This window comes from Tympanuchus pallidicinctus, unplaced genomic scaffold (assembly GCF_026119805.1).
Source record: "Tympanuchus pallidicinctus isolate F22 unplaced genomic scaffold, pur_lepc_1.0 scaffold1, whole genome shotgun sequence".
Lineage (NCBI taxonomy): Eukaryota > Metazoa > Chordata > Aves > Galliformes > Phasianidae > Tympanuchus > Tympanuchus pallidicinctus.
Window position 1 is genome coordinate 100,572,983 of NW_026294618.1, and position 21,865 is coordinate 100,594,847.

General features: G+C 41.9%; 2 protein-coding genes across 10 annotated transcripts in view; both read left to right on the top strand.

Moving 5' to 3' along the window:
* Positions 1-4,995, top strand: part of PPP1R21 (protein phosphatase 1 regulatory subunit 21) — a 29,032-nt gene extending 24,037 nt beyond the window's left edge. For 6 of the 7 annotated variants that reach the window (XM_052677264.1, XM_052677274.1, XM_052677283.1 and 3 more), the window contains 4 exons: positions 347-463; positions 1,182-1,280; positions 2,136-2,264; positions 3,805-4,995. In XM_052677264.1, the coding sequence (XP_052533224.1) occupies positions 347-463; positions 1,182-1,280; positions 2,136-2,264; positions 3,805-3,834 (375 nt within the window). In that variant the 3' untranslated portion in view covers positions 3,835-4,995. Of the gene's footprint in view, positions 1-346; positions 464-1,181; positions 1,281-2,135; positions 2,265-3,804 lie in introns of those variants that run through there. The other variant, XM_052677315.1, reaches the window with a different exon arrangement.
* A 1,592-nt stretch (positions 4,996-6,587) lies between these two features.
* Positions 6,588-21,865, top strand: part of COMMD1 (copper metabolism domain containing 1) — a 67,880-nt gene continuing 52,602 nt past the window's right edge. For 2 of the 3 annotated variants that reach the window (XR_008205187.1, XM_052677326.1), the window contains exon 1: positions 6,588-6,812. Coding sequence is in view for 2 of the 3 variants with exons in the window: in XM_052677326.1 (XP_052533286.1) it covers positions 6,618-6,812 (195 nt within the window). In the remaining variant the exon portion in view is untranslated. The remainder of the gene's footprint in view (positions 6,813-21,865) is intronic. The other variant, XM_052677335.1, reaches the window with a different exon arrangement.

Consider the following 21,865-nt stretch of genomic DNA (forward strand, 5'->3'; position numbering starts at 1 on the left):
TCTTACAGTTTAGTAGCTTCTGAAATTTAGTTATGCAGAAGAATTATTCCTTAAAGAGAAAAGTGTTTGGATTGCTTGAATTTGGTAGAATGAGCTTTTGCAGTGGGTTCATCATCAGACTTCATATCTTAAATTAAGCAAACCTCTTGCATCCTTGGTCCTTAAAGGAAGTATGAGCTGATGTCAGCTGACCTCCTGTAATTTGTTGTGATCTGGGGAAATAAATGCTTTTGGATATGACTGGGAGGCCTCAGTACAGAAGGGGATTCAGTATAGAGGACAGTGTTGTTGTGTAAGTATTCAGTCTATTAAAACAAAAAATTAAACAGTAATTTATATTTATAAGATTCCAGATGTTGAATCTCGTGAAGACTTGATTAAAAAACACTATATGGCAAGAATAGCAGAACTTACATCCCATCTACAGCTTGCTGACAGCAAATCAGTACACTTTCATGCAGAGGTGAGAATACAGTTGTTTCTACTGAAAACAGTAAATCCCCTTCTGAATTTTCCATGAGCAAGTGTTAAATCTATGGTATGTATTCCAGGAAAAATGTGTTTCTGCAGTACATTTTTTGGCTGTGGTCTGTGGTATGCATAAAATGAATGTTATAGAAAGACTTTAAACAACAGGAGGAAAAATGTCACCCAGTAAGGCTAAAAAAGCTTAAGAATTAAAATGTGTATTGTGTATTGGTCTGTTGATATAAAGATATTAAGAATTAATAAAATAATTCATGGTCTCTTTAGCTTCCTCTTTTCACTTTAGGTCAAGAAGTAATTCTTGTACATAATGAATATTTCTTGTGGGATTAACAGCAACTTTTAAAAATTAATTTTTGATAGTGGATGACATAGTAAGCCATCTTTGTATGATACTTGAATAATGTACAAAGTGAGATGTTTGTGTTGCTTTCTATGAAATATTTCCTGGCGGTAATGGGATGAAAACAGAACACTTAATAATATGGAAAATCTGTAAAATAAAAACAAGTTTACTGTTAATTATTTCACTATCTTTGTATTTAAAACTGCGCAGATTCTGAGTAAGTTTCTGGATATCTGAGGATTACAAAAAGATGGAAAGACTCGAAGCATTTAGTTAAAGATGGCACAATATAACACTTTGGAACTAACTTTCTTCCCTTCTGTCTTCCCTATGCTGCTCTAACTGCCAGTGTCGAGCACTTGCCAAAAGACTGTCTTTAGCAGAGAAGTCCAAGGAATCACTCACAGAAGAGTTGAAACTGGCTAGTCAAAGCATCAGTAGATTACAGGCAAGTAAGATGATAAGTGATGCAATAGATGTGCTTGTTAAGGTAATTGTGTATAAGGGGAAGGTGAAGAAACCTTTAAGCTGCAGTTGTGCTTTTTCGGTCCTTAGTAATATGGTGTAAGAAATAGAGGTATGTGGAGACTAGATGGAAATAACACCCTTGAAGTGGAAGATCCTTGCAAGGAAATGGTTGTAGTGGCCAAGCCTGTGTTTTTAGCCCACTGTCAAGGCTGCTTTATAAAAATGTGTTTTCTGTACGTGTAAGCACAGGATTGTTTTAGCCTTATTTCCCTCTGTGAGGGGAAGATTACTTAAATACACAGGTACCAGTTATAACATCGTGTGTTTAAACCACGCATTTGTATTGAGTGCGACTCCTCCCCTTCCTATCCTGTCTGTATCTAAGGTCTGTATCTAGTCATTGCTATCTTCTAGTAGTGCACAGGTTTTCCATATCTCTAATTCTAGAGGCACAGTCACACTGCAAATGTATATGGGTTGCTGACTCCTTGAGCTTCATCTACCACGCTTGTTCATGTACATGTGGTGTTTTAACCCTGTAGATTTTACTTGTTACTTGGCTAGAAGTGATATTGGAAAATGTAGCTGTTCAACTTTCATGTAAGCTATAAAGAGTTGGGAAAATTATTAAGGAAACCAATCAAAATTAAGGGTGACAGACAATACACGAGTCTTCAGGTAAAAGGGGACCTATGGGCTTTTTGTGATATTTTTCAGTGGTGTGGTTTAGTTGCATTTACCTTCCGGCAGAGATGGGACCAACTGGCAAAGCAGCCATTTTCTTACATTGAACAAAGGCTTCAAACTGCTGACTTTTTTTTCTTTTTCCCCCTAGGATGAGTTGATGACGACAAAGAGAAGTTATGAGGATCAGTTAAGTATGATGAGTGACCATCTCTGCAGTATGAATGAGACTCTAACTAAACAAAGGGAAGAAATTGACACACTAAAGATGACTAGTAAGGTCAGTTGCCAAGTGTTGACACTAGATGCTGGCTGTAGTTGGGAGCTCTGTGTTTACCTTTGCCATGGCTGCAGTAATACCCTTTCACAAATCAATCCACAAGCTGTGGTTTCTATTTTGGGCCAGCTGGAAAGAAAACTCCAAGTCTGGTCATGCACGTTGTCCTGTGCTCTTATCCTAGTTGCAGTTACTTGGTTCTTGGCAATTTTCTTCCTGCCCTGTTTTATTTCCATAGTCTAGGTTGTCTGTTTCTTTCATGTAGGAATAAAAAACTTGCTTCATTCTGTGAACTTTCTTAAACCACACTTGAGCTTTTTCCAAGCAGGGAACCATCCATTTACCCAGAGGCAAGGTTTTCCAATGTACCTTAGTGATGAAAAAAGTGGAAGTCTGCTGTATAGAACAGAGGGTGCTTACACCATGGTATATCCTGTCCTGGGGGTTCTGGGAAGGAATATACATTGTGAAGGTCTTTATCTTTCATTCGTTTTGTTATGAAATGAATAATCCTCCTTAATTGTGGAATGCAGGGAAGCAGGTTTCAGCGAGGGGAAGAGAAATCTATGTTTAGATTAGAGCTCCTTTACTGTGATTTTTATCTTCTTTATTCTTTCAAGTTCTTCAGATATCTAAACTTTGAAGTTGACCAGGCTCTTCAGGACTATTTCTTGGTGTATGAGCTCGTAGCTGCACACGGATCATAGCATTTCATGTTGTTATAAAACATGAAAACATACAAAAAATAAAATGCTTTGTGGATTTTTCACTTCTCATAATTTCAAAACTTGAAAGGACACGCTGTCTTTTAGGAAGTGACTTTTAATCTCCCAATAATAGACACTTGTTTTTATACTTCAGATGCTACCAAGCATAGAAAACAACTCAATTGAAAGTGATATAGCTTAAAGCCATTATCATTTGAACAGATTTGTTGGTTAGGTTTAAAAACAAATGTTATTTTAAGGAAAGAGTAAAAAAGAAACTACTGTGCTTTTTTTTTTTTTTTTTTTTTTTTAAGCTGTATGTTTGCATTGTAGAGTTGTTGGAAATCAGATGTAAGAAAGTTGTAAAACAAATCCTTTTCTCAAGTACAAATGTTTAATCCAAGCTAAAGCTAAATTTGATTTGGGACAAAACGTTAGGGTGAAGGACGATTGCCTCGTTGATTCTCTAAGGTTTATATTTGAAGTACCACTCTGGGTCAAATTAGGACTGGACCTGCCTTCAGTCTGCTTTGCAATATAAATGGTGCTAATACAGTTGAGTGTTGTGGGATGCAACTCAATGTCTTTTTCATAATTTTCAATTAAATTAAGGTGCTCTTGTGCTTGTTTGAAAGCTCTGGTACTTTCCTGTGTTATGCCTGTAAGCACAGAGGGATTTTCAGAGCAAGCACTTGAAGCAGTACTGCTTATCTTCAGCTTTACAGTGCTCCTTTGCTTGCTGTAGGCATAAATTATCAGAGCCTGGGTCGTACGATTCCTGTGTAGGTGTTCTTAGTGAATTATATATTGTATTCACTGGTTGCTTCTTGTTGCAGGGAAACTCTAAAAAGAACAAAACCCGATAGCTCCCAGCTCATCAGCTGTCTGTGGAGGCTGCTGCTGAAGAGAGTGCAGATACTGTCTGGTGCCTCTTGTTACGGAAAGCAGGGTGGTGTTGGGTCTCATGTGAACTGATTTGGTGCTGTACATGGCTTTAAAATATTTAGCACTTCCAACAGATAGAACTTGGTGTTGTCTCTAAACCAGGACACGTACACTCTGTGGATAGTTTGTAATTACCTTCAGTTTTTACTGTGCACTTTTTAAAACTGGGTTTTAATTTCCTGTAATAACTTTGGCTTTTGTATATTTTTCAAATATGATTATGCATTAAGAAATTTGGTATCAGTGCAGTTGTCTGTTTCTGAGTTATGTTAAATTGTCAACAGCTGTACACTCAGTTCCTGCTAATGACAGTTTAAAAATTAATTTGGAAAATATGGCCACATGAGCTGTGCAGCTACTACTGTAAATGTACTCCTGCCCTCTGAAATGAATTCAAGTGTCTTTAAATGATTTCTCCAAATTCCCATGGATAAGTGGGATCGTTCTTCATCCCCATCTTTTTTTTTTTTTTTTTTTTTTTGTTAGATTGCAATAGTGGAAACTCTTGCTACTTGTATTTGGCACTTTGGATTTTGAAATAAAGAGCACAAACAGCTGAACTGGGAAACTTCTCTGAAATTGCTTTAAGCCCTAATTTTGGCATTTTGTATACATGTGTATATATTCTGGTTGAAATAGCTGTTAAAAGCTATAGGAAAATGTGATTGTAATTTTGCCCCAAAAGAGTGAAGCAGTATATGTGTGTGTAGAATAGATCAGCTTTCTGTGCTCTCTTACAATGAAGAACATAAAATACGTAGAACATTGAAACACTGAATTTGCAAAGAGTCCCTTGTGGGGTTAGTTCTGATGGGACGACCGAGGAGCTGCACATAGCTTTTCTTGTGCTTTGGGAAGCTTGTGATCTCTTGGCCTCTCAAGATTCTTTAAGTGAAGTCTAATAATACACGGTTTCATGACATCTGACTTTTTTTTTTTTAAACCAGATGTTGTGCTGCTTCACACTGATCTTCAGTTCTATAACGTGCTTTGTGGCACTTAGTTGTCCCATAAGGGTTTGCTCTGATATCAGCTGTGTCAATGTGTTATCAATATGTAACAATAAAATCAACTAAACAAAACCTTTTTTTTCTTAGTTCTGTTTATGCCTGGCTTACAGAATATGATACCATGGTAAGGAATTGAAGGTTATCTCCTGGTGAGGTGACCTGAAGCAGTAATCCTGATTACTCTTAGTAGCGCTCATTTGCTTGAGGAATGTTTGTCTGAGTGAGCCCGAATGTCTGCACTAGTGCTGTGGTGTGCAAAGTGCACTTGGTTCCCTGTCAGCGCTTCTCACCTTTGTGCCTCAGTGGCAGAAGTTATCTTCTCAGTAGTTGTGATCGAGCCAGAGCTGTTTTGATTCAAGTTTTTCCTTCTAAGGACAAAATGGATGTAGTCATGAAGTGGGAGAAGAGAGGGGGAGCAGCTGCACAGCTTACTGGCATCCTGGTGAATAGAACTGCATCCCAGCAGATACAAGGGCTGGGAAGTGTTTACTTTCTTTAACCATTCAATTAAAATAGATCTTCAACTTCAGGCTGAAGCTGCTGGATCAGCATGGGTGGATGTTGTAGTGCTGCTTCTACGTGGTAAAGTCAACTGGCAGGGAGCTTCAGTGACTTAATACAGACTCAGTCCTATGTAGAAGAAAGAAGATAGTCTGAAACTCCGAGAGTCAGCAGGAGTAAGTGAATTGCTTTTATATTTTAGGCAGTATCAGGAACATTCTTTTTCCTTGGGGAAAAAACACACATTTCTGATTGTTCTGGGGAAATCTGTAGGGAATGTATCCCTTTCTCCACATCTTTATAGCCAGAAGTTGTTGCTACTGCCCAGAAGAAGTGGGAAAGTGATTATAGCAGTTCTGAGCAGCAAAAGGCTGTTGTGTAAAGTGACCTGGGCTACTGCTGATTCCCTGTCAGGGTTGCAGCTCATGAGCAGTATGCTGTTCAAGGCTGTACCAGATCATCACCCCAGCAAAGCTGCTTTTTCCTATGACGAGATTGCAAGGAAGAGTTCTGAGGGGTAGAGCCACCCTTGTGTGAACTGTTGCCTGTAGCTAGTGGTAGGGGGCCGTGCATAGCAGTTCTGCAGTTCAGGCAGCATATGTTGCCTGCTCTTCTCTTTCCTCTGCCTTCCCTGCTTCCTTTTATCCCAACCAGTTTCTGCACTCAAAAATCAGTGGAGATTCAGTCTGGGGAGTTGTATTTTTTCTGCTTGCCTGTTCAGATAAGGCATACACAATTAAAAAATGCACAGAGCTGCTGGAAGGCGCTTATCACAAATCCTTGCTTCCACTTTTTTTTTCTACTTTGCAGTAGCAAACATGCTGATTTAGGCAGCATGGCCATTGCTTTGCATGCTCTGAGCAGGCCCTCTTAAGTATGGAAGGCAGACACTGAGTTCTTAAGTCATGAATTCATTTAGTATCTCATTCTCGAAGACTAAATACGAACTCTGTTTTGGTTCATACGCTGCCTTCCAAGGGTTTTTGGCATTTTGGTCAGAAGCAGGAACTGGGTGCCCGCAGAACAGTCCATCTGACCGAGGTTCATCTCCTGCGTCCGCAGCCGCTTTAAAGCTTCAAAAGACGCTTGCTGCCCCAGCGCCCAGGCCCGTCCCAGCCGGGTGGCGCGCAGTGAGGCGGTGCGGCGGCATCCCTTCCCGAGGCGGGGACTGGGGCGCGGGCCGCCCCTCCAACATGGCGGCGGCCGAGCAGCAGCCGCCGGCGGCCGATGGCGGCAAGGCGCTGAGCGCGCTGCTGGGCGGCATCGCGCAGGCCGCCTACTACGGCAAGGCCGACATCACGGAGGAGCTGCTGCGCGGGCAGCTCTACCCCGAGGCGGCGCCGGAGGAGTTCCGCGCCCTGCGCGCCAAGATGGGCGGCCTGCTGCAGGTAGCGGCGGGCGGGCGGGGCCGTGAGTGGGAGCGCAGCCCTGGCTGGGCGTCTTTAACACCCGGGTGCGGTGTCGAGCAGCCAGAAGGGAGGGCCGAGGTCCTTTGTATTGCCAGTATGGAAAAGACTCCCTGTCTTACATCGACTTTTGCTGACCTTGTAGGGGTGTGAGCACCTACGTTAGATGGGATGATGAGTTTTTTCCCTGTTATATACGTGTGCTGTCGGTTCGTGGTTAGAGGCAGAAGGTTTGATTGCCCTTGTGACTATTTAATTCCGTGGTACTCAGTGTCCTCTAAGTAGTAATCAGAAGTCAGTATGGTAAATCAGCCACTTCCTTGTATCAGGGCTTGGTGAAGGTAAAGGGCTTCCATGTACCCTCCCACATTCCATATGTGCAAAGCTTGGTAATTTCTGGAGCACGAGGAAAGCAGGGAGGTGAAATAGAGACCACAGGATTTACTGCAGCAACAAGTATTTAATTGCACCCTCTTATCCCCCCCCCCCATATCTTTGTATACTCCTGGTTTATTTATAAAAGCTGTCTTAATGATCCATTTCTTCTGTAGAACTGTAGTTTTCTGCAGAACGTTTACAATCATCTGATCCCTTTCTAAGGTGCCCAATTTATTTCATGGAGCAGTCATGTTACTGTACTGCTTTCACATCATGTGAACTTTTTTGAGAAATGTAATTCTTGGTGTGGTGTTTCCTAGGAGGTAGAACAAAGCCCTGGAGGGCTGGCCTTGGAGAGTTGCAGCACCTCAGTTGTGTATTTCCCAGCCTCTTATCCCATCTGACTTCAAAGCATTGAGAAACTGGGGGAGATCAGCTCCCGGAGGTTCTCCCATCTTTTTGCTTTCAAAGACCTCACCTTGATGAAAATACCGAATTTGTCTCTTCCTTATGGCAGCTGAATTTGCTGAGTTAGTTCCTGTGGTAAGAGAAGTAACGCCTTTCCATCTGCAGTAATTCTGCTCTTTTCCTTTTGGTGGCAGCAGGCTACTGGGATTACTGTGCGTGCTGGTTGTGGTGCTGGAGGTGTCGTGGCTCTGGCTGTGCTTCAGAATTGTAGGTTGCCTGAATGAGCACAAAGTCAGCACGAGGAGTCTAAATATGTTGTTATATTCGATTATCAATATGTATTTTCACTGAGGGCGTTACCATCTGTAACAACTACACCAGTATGCTGCTGGTAAAATATTAAACTGTACATAAGGAACATGTGACAACCCAGTGTTTGATATGCGACATATGAAATGCTTCCATACCATGTGCACGTGACATAACAGTCTCTAGCCCTCTTCCTTCTCTTGTTTTCACAAGCAACTGTCCGACAGTTGTACCAGCTTTTCTGGTGACCATAGTATTTCATCTCACTGTTATGCAAACAGGAGGAGATGGTATCTTATCTGTGTGGCTCTGCGGTGCTACTAGCATTCAGTTTTCACTTCAAGCCCCACTTGAAGCTACTGGCCTTCATAAAAGAGGCTGCCCTCATGTGACAAGTCAGAGCAGAAACATAGATGTAAAATTTACTCACTCAGAATTTACTCACTGTGGAAAAAGAGGCCTTTGTATCTTCTTCAGGATTTCCTCTGGCAGCCATTGGTGGCAGGGGAAAAAAAAACAACCTTCTTGCCTCTTGTAATGTGTCAAGAAAGCTGTCGTTTTTCCTTCTCTCAGTAAGTTACGAACCTTCAAATTCCTGGGTTGGTCACGGGCTCCTTTTATTGAATGCTTTGCAGTTACCATGTAAGTCTAAGCTCCTGCAACCTCAGAGGCAGAGCAGCCTCAGTGCAAAGGCTGAGATGAAACAGTTTGGGAAAGTTGATGCAAAAGATGGCTTGTTTTCTGATGGTTAGAATTGCTGTTGTGCCTGCATCTGCTAACAGAGATCACTGGATATGCTTATTCTTATCAGCTTTTATGAAAGTGAACAGTTAACCTGTAAAATAGTATCATTATCAAAATAGTCTTCTGTCCATATCAGATACATTCTACCCATATTAGCTTGGTACATAGTTTCAAACCTTTCATTCTTACAGCTGTGGTTATTTTGGACTACTTCATTTGTTATTGGGCTAGGCAAAAATGTGCTAACAATAACTTAGCATATAATTTTGTGAGGGGAGGAAGATATATTTACTGTGTTGTAACTGGACATGCATGGGAAAACGATGAACTAAACTGCTGCGTGCCTGGGACAGCTGAATAACAACCATAGGCTTTTTTTATTTTGTTTAGTTTTTTAATTGAGTAAAGCACCCCTATTACATAGCTCACTAGTCTGAATACAGCTCGGCTACCCCTTCATTTTCTGTTCTTTATGCCTAATGTTATCTCTTTCTTTTTAAATTTCAGCATCATCATAGAATAGTAGAGAGCTGAATGCTTACTTTAAATGCCATCTACTATACTACAGTGACATAAATGTTTGCTCTTTTTAGGGTTCCTCCCATGTTTGTTATTTTTGCTTTCAGTTTGTGTGTATGTAGTCAGTTCAGATCAGGGCTGGTGCAGCTGCCAGTTGCAGGAAGAACACTGAAGTGGAGAGATGTTCTTTGAAAGAAGGAATGGGTGAGGAGTGCTGGCTGCAGGCTGTTAGACAGCTGGAGGACACTTAAAGTAGTAGTGTGGTGCTTCACTGCCTGGAGCAGCAATTGTCTGCTCGTATGTGCTAGTTAATAAGAGCAGTATGCTCTCATCATTCTGGATTTCTTTTAGTAGTCATCATTTTCAGTTTTTCTGATTGTAAAACTCAATGGTTTATTAAGCTTAAGCCTTTCACATTCTATTTCCATTACTATTTTAATTGCTGAAGAGACACTTAGATGACAATGCTTTTGCTGGGTGCTAGAGGATGCTGAGGTGATGAAATCTGTAGTGTGAGCAGACTTCTATAAATTGGGCTGTCATTCAGACAAAGTAGGGTAGGCAGCAATTCTCCTTTCCACCTGGGAATAATAACCTTTGTGGTGCTCCTGCTGCTGTGCAGTGATGACTGCAGCTACTGAGTGCAGGCAGAAACAAGGACTCTGGTATAGCATCGTTCACTTAAGCAGTAGTATTTTCCACAACTCAAGGTTCGAGACAGGGTGAAAGATCACCTCCTTATGAGACCAATCCTAGACTCATTTCATTTGGGACTGTGAAGTACTGATATAGCATAAATGTGCAATGTCACTGGAAATCATGTACTTCATATTTAATGGCTTACTTGACCTATTTCATTTATGTGTCATCTTCATAGATCCATAGAATGGCTCATGTTGGAAGAGACCTCTAGGATCATCAAGTTCCACCCCCCTGCTGTAAGTAGGGTTGCCAACCACTAGGTGAAGTACTAGAGCAGGTTGCCCATGGCCCCATCCAGCCTGGCCTTGCACGCTTCCAGGAATGAGGCATATAAAACCTCCCTGGGCAACCCTGTTCCATCACCACCCTCTCAGTGAAAAACTTCCCCTGACATCTAATCTATATCTTCCTTCCTTTAGTTTAAAGCCATTCACCCGTGTCCTATCACTATCTATCCTTGTAAAGAGAAAGTTGATTTCTCATGTTTATAAGGCTACTCTCCAGGAGTTCTGCCAGTCTGTATATGCATCTGTGATGACTCTGACCCAACTGCAAAACCCTGCACTTTGCTTTGTTGAGCCTCAGTAGGTTCACATGGGCCCATCTTTTGAGTTATCGAGGTCTTATCTATGGCCAAGTGGTAAATTAAAAGGAGGAGGCAAACTTGCATTGTTGATCTAATAGGTGTGATAAGCTTTGCGTTGCTCAAAATAAGTCTGTTTTTTCTCAATTACTGTGTGGATATTTGATTGGTTTTCTTTTAGTTCTTATTAATGTGTCAAACAGAGGGGAAAAAGAGACAACTTATGTTTTTTTCCCCCTTTTCATGGCCTGAATTATAGTAGGAAGGCAACTATTGTTAGTTTAGAAAACAACTGGAACTGAAAAGATAGCAGTGACTTCATTATCTTCTTCAGCATTTCCACCATTTTTTTGGGAATAGGAAATGGAGCATAAGTGTTATTGAAATAAAGGCAGAAAACTACATGTGAATCCTAAGGGAGTCTTCCCCTTTTCAGATATATTCTAAAAGATATATTCTAAAAAGCATGTGTTTGACAAACACTAATTAAGAAAAGTAGAAGCATTTAATTTATAGCAATGAACTTCAAAAGCAAGATCCAACTCTTTAGTCTTCAGTCAGATTAGGCTCTTGCTAATGCCAATGGAAAGCAGCCAGGCTGGACTGATGAATTGCAGCATAACCAAAACACATCTTTCTGTGCTCTGTGTGAGCTCCTCCTTTGGTGGAAGGTTTGGTTACAGCTTACTGAAAAGGCCTCAAATTCATCCCCAGACGAGCTTCATCTTCAGGACAAGGTGAAATGAGTGACTTCCTTAAAGGGAAAGCCTTAAGCATTTCAAATATTTTACTTAGTTGTTTTGTTTCTTAATCATTATAAATAATGATAAATAGTTTCAACACAGTAACTTTTTCTCCACATACTTATCAAATACTTCTAATGTCATACCAGACTGGAAACTGGAAGACCTCAATTGTGAAGGATGTATTTCATAATTCTCTCATTTAGGATGTTAATGTATGTTGGAAAGCTTCTTCTCTCAGTTCTAGCAGCAGTAATTGCAGTGCAAGTATAGTTAGAGTCAATTCCTTGTTTTTCCAAATAAGGTTAAATTCTTTTTCTTGTCAATACATATCTGTATCTCTGCCAAAAGATTCCTAACTCAGCTTGGTGGGTAGTTTTCATGCTTTGCGGTTTCCATAAACTGTGATGTCAGGATTGTGAAATGTGCTTTTAGGATACATGCAGGCACTGAAGTAGAATCTTGGTAAAAGGCAGGAGAGCAACAGATGTGTTTACTCTGAGTCTTTTTTGCATGTGACTCTGCTGTCTCTCTTCAGACTGTCGTGTCTGATGTGTGATTCATTCATGCTCTTTTTGCCATTTCTGGTTCAAGTGTAATTGGTGTACTGTTTGTATAAATACTCTTTAGTTTTGCATCTTCAAACACTGTACAAATATTTATTATTTGAAGTAGTTGTGATTTCTTCAGTATTTCTTTATTAAGCCTCGCTTTAGCTCTTTTTTTCTTTTCTCAAAACAAACTAAATGTGTTTAACGTCCTTTTTCTACAGAATTAAGAAACCACACATCTTGGTAGTGTGGCATAAATGTTATAGATGGTGAAATGTATGGTGTGTGCACGTGTCCATGTCTGCACAGAGGGAGAAATGAGAAAGGAGAGAGGTCAGAAATTAGTGCCCTACTAATACATCTGAATTACAGGTTTGGCTTTTCTAGGATCATAGGATGGGTTGGGTTGGAAGGAACCTTGAAGTCCATCCAGTTCTAACTGCTGCTGTGGGCAGGGCTGCCCCCACCAGCTCAGGCTGCCCAGGGCCCATCCAACCTGGCCTTGGGCACCTCCAGGGATGGGGCACCACAGCTCTGGGCAGCAGTGCCAGGGCCTCAGCAACCTCTGGGGAGAAAAAGTCTTCCATATATCTAATCTAAACCTGTCCTCTTGCAACATGCAAACCCATCAGTCTTAGGCTTTGAGATTAAGAATCTATTGCTCTTTTATACTGTTTACTTCTGCACAGGGCACCCCTTCTGTTTGCACTGTGTGCTTTTTTCTTTCCAGTATGAGATCCCTGTGTAGCCAGACTTGTGCTTTCCTGATGGGTCCCTGAAGCTAGAGGCTGTTATACTGCATGTCACAGCTGAAGAGCTATAAGGAGCCAGAAGGAATGCCCAAATGGGTTCCTGTATATCTCTCCTCTTGCGTGACATGTGGCTGCATGTGTGCCACATGTGCTTCTGTTTGCAATGTCTACAAGGTGAAGAGAAAGCAATGGATCTGGCTGTGGCTTGCTGAGAGCAAGGCTAGAAGGATGCTGGTCGCTCATTGCTTAGCAGAAGTGCTCTTGTTTACTGGATTGTTTTTATGACGTCATGGAAATATCTAAACAGCCTGTAATGAAACATAAGTACTGGAGAAATTTTCTAGCTCAAGTGGACAAACTATAAGGAACTTATTAATATAAGGTAGCCCCTGTTTGACTAACAGCCATGGGAGAAGGAGCGACTTGAACTTTGAACATGAGCTTTTTGGTGACATGCGCTATCTTGGAACATCTGAGTCTCACTGTTGGAGCCTGTGGCAGTGAAACACAGAGGTAAGTGTTGCAGAGTGCCAACAGTTCTGAGGTATGTGTTTGTGAGCTCTGGAAACCACTGCTGTGCGTGTCCTGCTCTCAAGGGCAGTGCCAGTGGTCTGTGGAGGCACAGCAGTGGAAAGCTGATGGACTGGAAAACTTGATTGCTTGGCCAGCTCTACCAAGAGGTGACTTGATCTAGTTTCATTGAAATGGAGAATTCCCTCTGGGCTAATGAAAGCAGTCATAAATATTTAGTGTGATTTGATTGGAGAACACTTTGATATTTTGCCTGTTTCAGTAAGTCTTTAACTTTTTCTGAAAATATGTATTAGATTCAGTTCTAAGAACATTTTATGTACAGCAGATAGTATTTAAGTCCTCATGGGAAAGTGAGGAGTGATTCCTGCTGAGCCATTCCAGCCTGGCCTTTGCTTCCAGGCACTGGTGGTGGTTTCCAGCGCCATGGTGGGAACAGGACCCATACAGAACAGTTCCCACAGTGCAGAGTTTGGCTTACTGCTCTCTTGCCCTCATAAAGGCTCTGCTTTTAGCAACTAGGATGACTGCTTGTGGTTTGGGGAACATAATTTTGTTTCACTAAGCTGACAGGAAGAAAACCCACTTTGTACTCAGAATCATATGTGGAATGGCATGGGTTGAAAGGGACCTTAAAGCCCATCCAGGCCCAACCCCTGTTGTGTGCTGATTGCCCCCCACCAGCTCAGGCTGCCCAGGGCCCATCCAACCAGGCCTTGAGTATCTATCTCCAGAGATGGGGCACCCACAGATCTCTTTGCAGCAGTGCCAAGGCCTCACTGCCTTCCGATGGAAAAACTTTCCCTAACATCTAACCTAAATCTCCCCCTTTTTTAGTCTAAAACCATTTCCCCTCTGTCCTATCAGTATCAGACCATGTCAAAAGTCAGGCTCCCTCCTGATCATAAGTGCTTTGCAAATACTGAAAAGATGCAATGGGGTCTGCTGGGATCACTCTCCAGGCTGAACAAGCCCAACTCCCTCAGTCTTTCTTTATAGGAGAGGTGCTCCAGCCCTCTGAGGATCCTCCTCTGGACCCATTCCAGCACTCCACATCTTTCTTATGCTGGAGGCTCCAGCCCTGGGTGCATTACTCCAGATGGGGCTTCACAGGAACAGAGCAGAGGGGGACAATCCCCTCCATGTCCCTGCTGCCACTGCTCTGTTGATGCAGACCAGAATGCAATTTGTATTCTGGGTGATGAACGCGCTGCTGCCTCACGTCCAGCTTTTCATCCCCCAGGACCCCCAACCTCCACCAGACTTCTCTCAAGGAGTTCTTCTCCTAATGTACGCTTAGCTGGAATTGCTCCCAATCCAAGTGCAAAATGCACTTGGCCTACTTGAACCACTTCTGGTTCATGTGAACCTACTTTTCAAGCCTGTACAAGTCCCCCTGGTTGTGTAACTTACTGTGATTTCTCTCTGCTAAATACAGTGCTGCTTTGAAAGGCCTGCTATTTCCCTCAAATAACTTCTAAGAAACATCACTGTGGTTGGAAACTGCTGCTTTTGATAAATGATTATACGCATTCCAGTTAGGAAGGGCATGTGGAGTCATGTTCTGAATCCAAGGAATTAATGACTAATGAAATCTATTCTTTCTTGTGGAATCAATACATTTGCAGGGAGACTGAACGTTCAGGGAATGTGGGTATGTGGCACTTGGGGACACGGTTTAGTGGGCATGGTGATGATGGGTTGGTGGTTAGACTTGATGGTCTCAGTAGTCTTTTCCAACTTTAATGGTTCTGTGTTTCTAAGTACACTACTCAGTTTGGTGTCATCAGCAAGATCCTGAGGGTGCACTCGATCCCACTGTCTGTGTCATTGATAAAGATGTTAAAGGGCACAAGGCCCAAGATGGACCCCTACGGGACCCCACTTGTGTCTGACCTTCAACTGGACATGAAGCCATTGACCACAACCTGTTTTTGACCATTTCTTCATCCTCTGAATAGTCTGGCCTTCCTATCCATATCTATCCAATTTAGAAATAAGCATGTGGTGCACGACCGTGTCACAGGCCTTGTATGTGTCTGGGCTGATGGCGTCAGTTGCCCTTCCATCATCATTCCATCATAGAAGTTTTCCAGATCGGTGAGCCAACAATCTGCTCTTGGTGAAGCTGTGCTGGCTGTCTCAAATCACCTCCTCAGCTTGCATGTGCCTAAACATCACAGCTTCCAGGAGGATCTGCTCCATGATTTTCACAAGCACAGACATGAGGCTCGCTGTATTTCCCTCAGTCTTCCTTTCTCCCTTCCTTCAAAGTGGGAGTGCTGTTTGCCTTTTTCCAGTCACTGGAGACTTCACCTGGCAGCTGTGACTTTTCAGATATGATGGAGAGTGGCTTGGCAACCACATCAGCCAGTTCCTTCAGGACGTGCTGAGAGGAAGACCTGCCGTCTGGTACGCTGAGACTGGAAGCTTACCTCTCACCGTCAGATGTCAGTGTGTAACATGAGTTGTCAAAATAGTGACGAATGACCAGATGGTAAAACACTCTTGCTTCTGTATCCCTTCAAGCTGTGTAGTCTGTAAACTTGTCTCCTTTACATGCTGATCTCTCTGATGCTATTAAACATGTCTGCGGAGTTAGAGTTGGCTGCGGTGGTTTCCAGCTGTTTGCTCCCAGATCCTGGCAGAGGCAGTGTTGCCTGATTTATGTCTACAGGAACTGTTCTCCCAGGTAGGAAAACTCAACTCCACCTATTGCTCAGAATGTGATACGGCAGATAACATACAATAGTGCTGTGAAAGGAAGGAAAGCAGAGCCTTGAGTCAGAAATTGGCTGCAAATCACAATATATGGCAAGATGTGATATGATTCAAGTGCGTGATTTAAATATTTCATGTGGTTTGCTGCTGGGGTACCTATGCCTTGCTATACAGGAAGCTAATCTACAAATGTAACTGTGGAAATTAGCAAAGTTAATGAAACTTCAAGGTGCAAACAATCGAGGTACAGTTGGCAAAAATCAAGATGAATTCATGATGTAAATTCTGTTCTCTGCGCTTGGCTCATTATAAAGCAAGTTAGTCCATGGCCTGATGTGCTTACAAGAATGCTGCCTGCACAGCACTACAGTAAGCTTGGCTGGTGTCTCTCCCCTTCTGCATTCAGGGTAAGGCTGTAACTTTTTTTCTGCATGCCCTCAAAATATAAGCTGATCTGACTTCTGTTTTTAACTCTCCTAAGTGAAATGAGATTAAATGTGAAGCAATAGTCCACAACAGCAGGTAATTTTCCCAGAGTGATTGCAGAAACCTGATAAACACCGTTCTCATTTACTGTATTGCAAGAGGAAGGAGGAGGAAAAAATCACAATCACATGCTTGCTCTCTTCAGAGCAGGCCAGATCATGCCACCAATTCTGGGGCTGTCACTTTGTCTGTTTCTCTCCTTTCTTTAATTCTTTCCCTCAAGTTTCTTTGTATTGCCATCTGGTATTTGTTCTGTTCTATCTGGATTTCTCTTTCCTTTTCCTCTCTTTCCTTAGCAGTGCTGCATTAAATGGCTTCCATTTGTTGAAAGTTCTTATTTCTGAATCTGGCTCCTTTGGGAGGAATGACGAAGAAACCATTTTAGGCTGAATAACTTAACCTGCAAAGATTCATAGGCTGTTACAGAAGGTAGCTTGTCTCTACTGCAGCTATCTCAGGGGGCATGTGTGTATGCGTGTTCGTTTGAAAAAGGTTGAACCTGTCAAACTTGTCTGTAGCATAGCTGCATGCTTAAGAAGGACTGGAAAAGTAACATTTCTTTGCCTCCACCCCGAGTGGCAAAATGTTTTCTAAACCGTAGCGATGAATTTGACTCGAGGGGAGAAAAGCTTGTATGAAAAGACTTTTAAAAAATATATATTTCATTTGAGTAAAGGCCAAATGAACAATTTATTTGTATTTTAAATCCTTGTATATGAACCTCATAGATGCAAGCATGTCTGCTATTAAGAGAATACTTCCTTATTTTTTTTTTTATTTCTCACCTCTTTTTGCATCCTGTCCAGTGCCTGTCTGTGCTTTCTGAGAAGTGCTTTCCATTGCCTCTTCTTATGCATCTCTTCCTCTTTCTATTTTAAATAATGTAGGTAATTTGGAAACTATTACTCAGGAAAGGGACAGCACTTCTTTTTTTTTAATGCTTAGTGCTGAGAATCCAAGCTCTTGTAATCTATTCACAGTCTGAGTACTCAGGAGGTATAGCTGTGACTGTCTGTGGTTGAGCGTGTTCTGTTCTTTCATTCTTGTTCTGTAAGCACAGAGCCTTTCAGAAAGGCCAGACAGAATAATCCCCATTATTCTCAGTTTTCCTTCTGCTGGAGATGGTTTTTAGGATGGAATGAGGTGAGGGAGTGCTTTTTTTTTTTGTGCTTGATGCTGTAGATTTGCAGGAAGTGCTATCTGACCACAGGAGAAGGGCTCTGGTTGTGGTTCATGTGATGGCTATCTGTTTTAATCGGCCTTTCGTCCTCCTTTGTCATCAGATGAGCCTTTGTGCCACAGAAAAATGACACCACCTGCAAATTACTTTAGGAAGTGATGTGTTGGGAAATTGTGTCCAAACTGTTGTTTCTGGCAGACGCACGCTCTGATGGTAAAGGCAGGCAGGCAGGAGAAAAAAAATCTGGTAACTTCACCAGCTTTTAAAAACAAATGCTAGGATCTCTTTTACATTCAGGTGAACAAAAAGAGCTGCATATAAACTCCCTCCCAGAAATTGTTTTTGGACTTCAAGTGAGAAAGTGATTTTAGCAGAGAACATTGCATAGAGGAGCATGGAAACAATCCACTGGACAAGTCTGTGTGAAATCAAGCTTAATAAGATTAGAAATGCAGGAAGGATGTAATTTTGCCTGAAACTTCACCATGCATGTTTTTGTTTTTGTTTTTGTTTTGTGATCTGCAGTAGCAGTCATGTAATGTACTCAGCATGTGTGTTCTAAGTCCTGTCCAAGCAGGAAGCTTAGCAGAAGTCAGAGTAACCCAAACCTGGAAATATTGACACATCCACTGGATGCCCACTGACCTGGTTAGTGTCTCCTTGGCAATGACTCCAAAGACTCTACAGGTTAGAATGATGTTTAAGATGATCTGTTACACACTGGAGAAAATTTTAAACTGCAGGCTCAGCAATAAAATGTATTACAGCATGCACACTGATTGACATCTCTTTTCTGTGAGCCAACAGTTTAATCCCCACTGCAGCTGCATTACAGCTCAATAAAACATAAACTGAAGTAATACTGGATGCAGTATGGAACTTGAATAAAAGACCGCCCCTATGGATTAGGTGAAGACTGTAAGATTTTAATGAAGATCTTTGTACTTTGATTAAAAAGTATTGTTAAGGTCATTTAAGATTTCCAAATTATAAATTTGTTGGGGTGAGCAAGTTGGGGTGAACATTTTTGTAAGATCAGTGTTTCAAATGCATGCGAGCAGGCTGTTGCATCTGATTTTGTCTTAATTCTAATTATCAGAAGAGCTCTGAGACACTAATAAATAGCATTGGTGGGACACAGCCTACCTCCAGGAAATGCTGTATGAACAGCTCATCTAGTGTGGGACTGATTGTATCTGCAGCCACTGGGAGAGACGTTGGTTAGCATGCTTAAGAGGGAGGGTCCAGAAACCACAGGGCTGCAGAGATGCCCTTGTAGTCCTGTTTGAAGCTGCTGTTTGCCGTAGAACATTGGCTAGGTGGCCTTCACAAGTAGTTTGGTGTCTTTAAGACCCACGCATGAAATTGCACCTCAGGATGCTGATGCTGAGGGCATTTTTGTTCCTGCTGCTCTCATGGCGATCTTTTCTTTTTCTTTTTTTTTGTTAAACGTAGGGGAAGAAGCTGCACTTCCCAAAGCTGCATGCAGCAGAGGCAACCTGCATTTGCCCCATCTGCAATGAAGTTTTTTTTTAAAGATGTTAACTGGGAAAAAAAATGCACAGGAGCCCTACGTTGCTTGGAACTGGCTCTGGGTGATCAATGTCTTTCGGCCAGGCAAGTCTCAGAGCTGCTCTACATTTATTCCTGCCTGCAGCCAGTCCCCCACCACATACATGCGCCCCAAGTATCTGAGCAGTTTTCAAGCTTGCGTTTCAAAGAGCATCCAAATGGCAGCAGTACTGATGCAGCAATAGCCTCTCTCTCCCACCTAGCAGAGCCTGCAGAGGTGATTTTATTAGTGTGGAGACTGGCACTGAGCCCTCTGTCCTCTGTCTGAGCTTGTGGTCTCTGCATGCTGCAGGCTAGCAGCAGTTTTGAGGGTCATCTGGAATAAAAGCCTACACGTACTGACACAGCCAGCTCTTCCACCGTCATTGACAAGTAATGTTTTATTTCTGGAAATGAAGTGTTTTGGGTTTTTTCCCCAGTGGATTTTACCAGTTGTTGTTTCCCTCTAGCATTGCGTGCCTGTCCAGCTCTGTTTCTCAGAAGAGTTAATGATTTTAAGTTTGTTTTCCTGTTCTGTGTACCAAGGCATATGTCTAATGGATCTAATTAAGCAAATACAAAAGATCCCAATGTTATCAAATATTGTCCCATTAAGGAAATAGTATTTGAAGTCTTGTTTTTATTGGCTGAGTTATATTCTAAGAGATAATGGGTTTCTGCTGAAGATGAATCCAAGGAGAAGGCAGCATGGCCACATCTGTTTCTTGTTGCTTAAATGCACCTACCCAGCCTCTGCAAAAAAGTTGTAGTCAGTTGCTCCTTGTATGATGCTCCTAAGCCGTGCTTCCCAGGAAAAAATGCATGTTATATCAAATCTCAGTATATATAACACGAGGAGAATTTTAATGTCTGACAGTGGTCTCTTAAAGACTCTACTTGTGAAAGCAGGCTTTGTGGTGCCTTAGTCACTTCAATGAATTGCAGTAATAACGTAAATGGAATTACTTGCTGACAAAGAGCAGCTATATATTCCTAGAAAACCTTCCTGCTCTTTGTTAGTTGATGATTTGTGTGTTGAAGTAGTAAATGACTTGTGATAGCAGTACAAACAGGAACTGGATCCTACCTAAGTTCTTTCCCTCGGTGCCACAGTCCTTGGTGTGTGATTGAGGTGGGGCTGTGGTACATCCTGCACTCCAAGGCTTATCTGGATTAAGTGACTGGCAGTAGTGTGATATATCCCTCTTGAACCAGTGCTGGAAATAATTCAGCTGTAGGAGCTGGTGGACAAAGCGGTTTCCACACCTTGAATTCCTGAGGCATTTTCAGTAATGATGCTGAAATCTGTGCACCGTTGTTCTCAGAGGGTGAAATGCCCTTCATCACTGCAGTGGGACCAGACAACAGCTGCTGGCTGTCCTGGTCATGCTCCGTGCTCATTCTTGTGTGTCCAGAGAAGGGCAACAAGGCTGTGAAGGTCTTCTGGGGAGCAGGTGAGGGAACGGGGATTGTTCAGTCTACAGCAGAGGATATACAGGGAGGACCTCATCACTCCCTACAACTCCCTGAGAAGAGATTGTAGCAATGTGGGGGTCTCTTATCCAGGTAACAGTGACAGGACAAGAGGGAATGGCATTGAGTTGTGCTAAGGGAGGTTTGGGTTGGATGTTAGGAAACGTTTCTTCTCCAAAAGAGCTGTGAGGCAGAGGCAGAGCTGCCCAGGGAGGTGATGGAGTCACCGTGCAGGGAGGTGTTCAAGAACAGTGGAGATGTGGCACTGAGACATGTCAGTGGACATGGTGGGGATAGGCTGGGGTTGGGCTTGGTGATCATGGTGGTCTTTTCCAACCTCTATGATTCTAAGCTCAAGTGCTGAAAAGCATGAAAGGAAGACCTGTAATCAGATGGGTTTTATCTGTCCTTAGTTATAAACACAGAAGAACGGCTCACGCTTTAACTTTAAGTAAATCCTTAAAATTATCAATTGGGTGTATTTTTCTGTAACTTGATATTCTGACTATGCAATAAGGGAGCATTGTTAAAAATAATGGAAAGAATTTGTAATACTATCCAGAATTTAACTGAACTGTAATTTTTAGCCAAGTTAAATTAAAACATTTCTTCAAGTTATAAAAAAAAATACGTATATTTAACTGTCAACATTCATTTGGGCAACAGAGTACAACTGTGCTTGTTTAAAGAACGAGCTGTGTAAGTCTTTGTGCAGAGCAAGAGATGGAAGATCAGCAAAGAGCTTAATTGTTCTGTCATTCTTTGTAGCTTATATCTGGTTTCCTGTCTCATTATGAAATGTTTCCCAGTTAGGATGAAGAAGAATATTAAAATGAGTTGCTGCTGTTTAGTTTCTTGAAAACCTTTATAGCTGATGGCTTTGTTGTGGAATATCAAAGAAGATGTCTTCAGTCATGTCTTTGTGCAGTTACACTGAAGTACAACTCGTTGATTGTTTGTATTCTTTTCCAGTTAATATAATTTTCGTTTATTTTAAAATGAACTTTTAGATAGTAATCTTGATTGCAAACCAAGAGAGATTCTGTTCTGAACAGTGGACTGTGTTGGTGTGTTATTTGAAGCATATGCTATCTGGCATATGTTCCATCACAATACAGCTATGGTTTTGGAGCTGTGTCTCTTACATCTGTAATAGTAAACAGTCTCTGTTTTCTGTACGTGTGTGCTCCTGTCTGTGAGAAAACAATCTAAATGACTGCTAAATGTGACACGTGGCTACTACAACCAAGTAGCAAGTGTGTATATATAGCATGTATTTTCTATATGAACATATGGAAGTTTTAAATGTAAGACACAGAGAATCTTGACTCCCAGTCTCTGGATGATCTTTTCCAAACAGGCAAGTTTCACAGTCCTGCACAAGCCCTACTTATATTTTCTGTC